At 34.2% G+C, this 4,535-nt stretch overlaps 1 protein-coding gene across 1 annotated transcript in view; it reads left to right on the plus strand.

Annotated features, from left to right (window-relative positions):
* Window positions 1–1,210: 1,210 nt before the first annotated feature.
* The window catches only part of LOC107674852 (ras-related protein Rab-19-like), a 4,268-nt gene continuing 943 nt past the window's right edge, over window positions 1,211–4,535 (plus strand). The window contains exons 1-4 of the mRNA XM_016468972.1: window positions 1,211–1,272; window positions 1,630–1,716; window positions 2,019–2,207; window positions 2,992–3,175. Of these exons, the coding sequence (XP_016324458.1) occupies window positions 1,666–1,716; window positions 2,019–2,207; window positions 2,992–3,175 (424 nt within the window). The 5' untranslated portion in view covers window positions 1,211–1,272; window positions 1,630–1,665. The remainder of the gene's footprint in view (window positions 1,273–1,629; window positions 1,717–2,018; window positions 2,208–2,991; window positions 3,176–4,535) is intronic.

Raw genomic sequence — 4,535 nt, forward strand, 5'->3', positions numbered from 1 at the left:
TGAACTTAAGCGGCCACTCCCTACGAGGATCTGCTGAGGATAGCTTCCTTACGGATCTTCATGGGGAAGAGAATGAGAATGAAGTGGGGATCGCTGGCAGTACGGTGACGCATTGCTGCCGCACACATATTTTTTTTTTCACGACGTAGTGTAATTGGTGCTTCCAGGGTTGGTCACGCCTGAGGCATTTCCCATAGTGAGATACTGAGCGAATGTTTGAAAGAGAACATTTCTTATTTTAATCAATGTTAAAAACAGGTTTTTCTGCATACTATTTTTGTGGAAAGTGTGATGCATTTTTTTCAGGATTTTTTGATGAATTGAAAGTTCAAAAGAGAAGTCAAAATCTTGGTAACAGTATAAATGTCTCTACTGTCTATTTTGATAAATTGAATGCATCCTTGATAAAGGATTAACTTATCTACATCAATTTTAAATTACATATACATAGCATTTTTATTACCTCAATTTTTTAAGTGACTATATAGAATATTTATGCTAAAAAAATTATAATTTGTTACACTGCAAGACTGGCAATTATGGAGTAGGAGATCTACTTAAAAAATTAAGAATCATTTTTTTTAAATGGACAAATGAATAAAAAAACGTTTTAAATTGACAACTCAATAAATATTTAAAATCTTTTCAAATGTAAAATATTTGAAAAGTTTTTAAAACAAAAATATGACAAATATTTTAAATTTGTGGAAATAATAAAAAATAAACAAATTATTTTAAATGCACGTTTTACTAAAATGTTGATTTTTAGTATAGAAAAATACCAAAAACCCCTTTGCATCCATATAGCAACATTCTTTTTTTTTTTTTTTTTTGTATGGTCAAATACGCACATTTCCTTAAAAAAAAATTCTGAAAATTATAATAGTCCAGTTACACGTTTACATTTCGATATAATTTTGCATAATTTTCAAAACAACCAGTGTTTGTACTCATGGTAGACTGCCATGGTGTAGTTTAACAAAAGACGTTTTCTGAGTCAAACAGGAGGAGTCATTAACTGGCTTATCTGCATTTCCCCGAGTCAACTTGTGACCAGACACAAAGACCTCTGACCTCTGGACCGGGCCGAGAGCCAAGCGCACCCCTCACACAGATGTGTGCATTGTCCGTCGAGCAGCGGTGCCTCGTGTTCACTTCAGCTAATGACGTGAGTGTGAGTGTGTGTGGGTGTGCATTCACAGTTTACACACATTACTATAGATTTCAGCCCTTCACGTTCTCAAAAACACACTTTACTGGAGCAGACATACTGTAAGTGCCACTGCCTATTCTTTCTGTAGTTTATAAGACTGACTGACAGACGGATGTGGAGTTTGTCTCATTTGTTACGACAGTCAAATGTGACTCGTGATTGTGTGCAATAGAGCAAGACGGCGTACGGCGGAGTGAGTTATGTGTTTATATCCTGTTCTGCTGAGCAAAGGTCACCTTTCAAGACAGCGGCGCTGCTTTGTGTTTGATTTGTAGTCTAGCACTTTCTAAGATGCATATGTGTTCATATCTTTTTTTTTTTTTTTACTTGAGAATCATGTTTAGATGGTTTAGAAGAGAAGTAACAGGCTTTCTCATATGTAAAACTTTAAATATGCACATTTTCTTTTCCAATAGATTGCAATATCTACAAACAAACTGCAATTCCCAGAGATGCAGTGGTGCAGGTGGGCAGGCGACTGGACGTCTCGCCTCCAGACGCAGGTAGACAGGGGTGTGTCTGTTTGTATTTGACTCCGTGTTTCACAGAAAACAAAGGACATGGCAGAAAAAAATGAGTCAATGTTGAGTTAATGCTGTGTGACGAGGTCAACTCACTTTGTATGGGCAGTATGGTGATTTCTTAATATGTGATTTTTAGTGCTAGCTTACAGAGAAGGCCTGTCTTCAGAGAACTGATTGCAGATATGGTGAAAATAGCACTGGAGCTGTGACTTTTGCGCCCTGAATGAATCATTTCGGGGTCTGTGGGTCACGATCTGTGAGTATTTATTGCAGAAATGCAGTCCGCAGGGCAGGAGGATGAAGACCGCTGTGACTTTCTGTTCAAGATCATCCTGATTGGCGACAGTAATGTGGGAAAGACCTGCGTGATCCACAGCTTCAAGTCTGGGCTCTTCAGTGACAGCCAGCACAACACTATTGGAGTGGACTTCACCGTTCGCACAATAGACATCGATGGCAAGAGAGTGAAGGTGAGCTCACATATTTATGACTTATAGTAAAAAAAAAAAAATTTTCTTCAAGAAATATTTCTTAATTTTATTATAAATAATAAAAATAAATAAACAATTAAATGAATACATATAATGCATTATTATTATATTTGTATAGGGTAAATATATCGATACAATTATATAAAAATATATATATTGTGTGTGTGTGTGTGTGTGTGTGTGTATAATTAAATCAATACACAAAATAATACAAATTGATAATAGTATTAATAAGTATATATTTTTATTTAACATACAGATATTTTTCTATCAAAATAGAATAATACAAATATATTGTGTGCAATTAAATCAATACATAAAATAATACATTTTATTTATTGATAATAATTGTATTAATAATAAGTATATATTATTATTAAACACAGATATTTTTCTGTAAAAAATAGAGTCATACAAACAGAAGAATTAAAGAAATCAAATAAGAATTAGAGTCAATATAGAGCTATACAATAGCAGTTCAGATCATTTCTATCCATTCTTGGATGAATTTGATGTGAAATGTTTGATTTCATATTGACATTTGACCTTTGACTGCAGACCTTTTGACAAATGTATCTTGGCAAATGTGAGCACAGTTTGAGACGGTGTTGAGATCTCTTCAGTAGCCATGTGAGATTACTGGGGTCTTTTTCTCAGGGGCCTCCACTGAGTCTCACTGCTGTCTAGAAGAGACACCTGAGATGTTAAAGAGATGTATTTGTGATGGTGTCTGTGTGGATCTGTGTGGTGTTCTTGAGATCAGATGCAGGTCTGGGACACGGCGGGACAGGAGCGTTTCCGCACCATCACACAGAGTTACTACCGCAGCGCTCACGGCGCCATGATCGCGTACGATCTGACCCGACGGCCCACCTTTGAGTCTCTGCCGCACTGGATACAGGGTGTGGAGCAGTACGGAGCCGCCAACGTCGTCTTCGTTCTGATAGGTCAGAGCTGAGAGTCCCAGACTTTTTTGTCAGCCAGCTGAACCCCTTTGACATAAAATATTTACTTGAACTACCCCTAAGGTTTTAAAAGAAAATTCAATCATTTAAGACATTCACATGTGCACAGTTGTCTAATTTTGGTTAATGGTCACATGATATGCAGGTAAAATTATTATTATTATTATAAAAATATATACATATATAATATATAAATAAATACTTTTAGTGTTTCATCTTCAGTATTTAATTTTCTTCCAAAAAGAGTTAACATATTAATAAATTAATTAAATCCATAAATTCTATTATTAAATACAAATAAAAAATGTATATTTCGATTAAATTCAATTTTAATTTTTATAAGAGAAAAATATGTACATAATTAATAATATTAATTATATGTAATAAAGAATATATAATTTAAAAAAATATTTATTTCACCTTTTATACATTTGACTTTTTGACTTACAGTTGCATAGTAATAATAAACGTTAAACGTTTTATTGTATTTTTATAGTATGTATATATATATATATACTATATACAGTGCACAGCATAAATGAGTACACCCCCTCTGAATAAATATAAAAGATTTATTTTCTTAATGATCACTAATATAATTAATATAATTCATGGAAAGATGGCAAAATTGAAACATATACTTAATAAAAACAACAAAATATATGCCAATATTTTCTGTAAGATAAGTAAATTAGCCAATTTTGTTTAAATGAAGGATTGCAGAAATGAGTACACCCTAGATTTAATTCAGAAAATGTATCATATTCTAGTACTTAGTATGTCCTCCAGAACTTCAAGTATACTGCTCTGACCCTTCTTGGCACTGAGTGTACAAGTTCATGAGAAATTTTCCCATCTGTGCTGTTTAACTCCTGGAGGATGATCTCCTTAAATGCCCTGATCTTTAATGAGGAGTGTTGCTCAGCTCGTCTCTACAGAATCCCCCACAGCTGCTCAAGAGTGTTAAGTGGTGACAACAACCATGCATGTCACTTCTGTGAGATAAAGTGTCACTCTTTTCATAGCTTTTGCCGGCTCTGAGACACTTGCATGTTATTTCTCCTGCTCTTTTTCTAGCAAAAATTCACTCATCACTAAATGAAAACTAAAGTGAAGACCTGGGTATTTCAGGAGCCTTATCACAAGTCCAGTGTTTTTGAATGTTGGTGCTACGTCTGCTATATTTTCACACTTAAAGCTTTTAATTGTCAGGAAATTACTTGTCTTTAAAAGTTTTGGCTCAATATACTTACCTGTTGATCAAAAATAGCCTTAAACATATACACTTTTTTTTTTTTAGTAACTTTCGGGAGGGTGTACTCATTTTTGCAACACAACATTT

The sequence above is a fragment of the Sinocyclocheilus anshuiensis genome, unplaced genomic scaffold, assembly GCF_001515605.1.
Source record: "Sinocyclocheilus anshuiensis isolate Anshui unplaced genomic scaffold, SAMN03320099.WGS_v1.1 scaffold941, whole genome shotgun sequence".
Lineage (NCBI taxonomy): Eukaryota > Metazoa > Chordata > Actinopteri > Cypriniformes > Cyprinidae > Sinocyclocheilus > Sinocyclocheilus anshuiensis.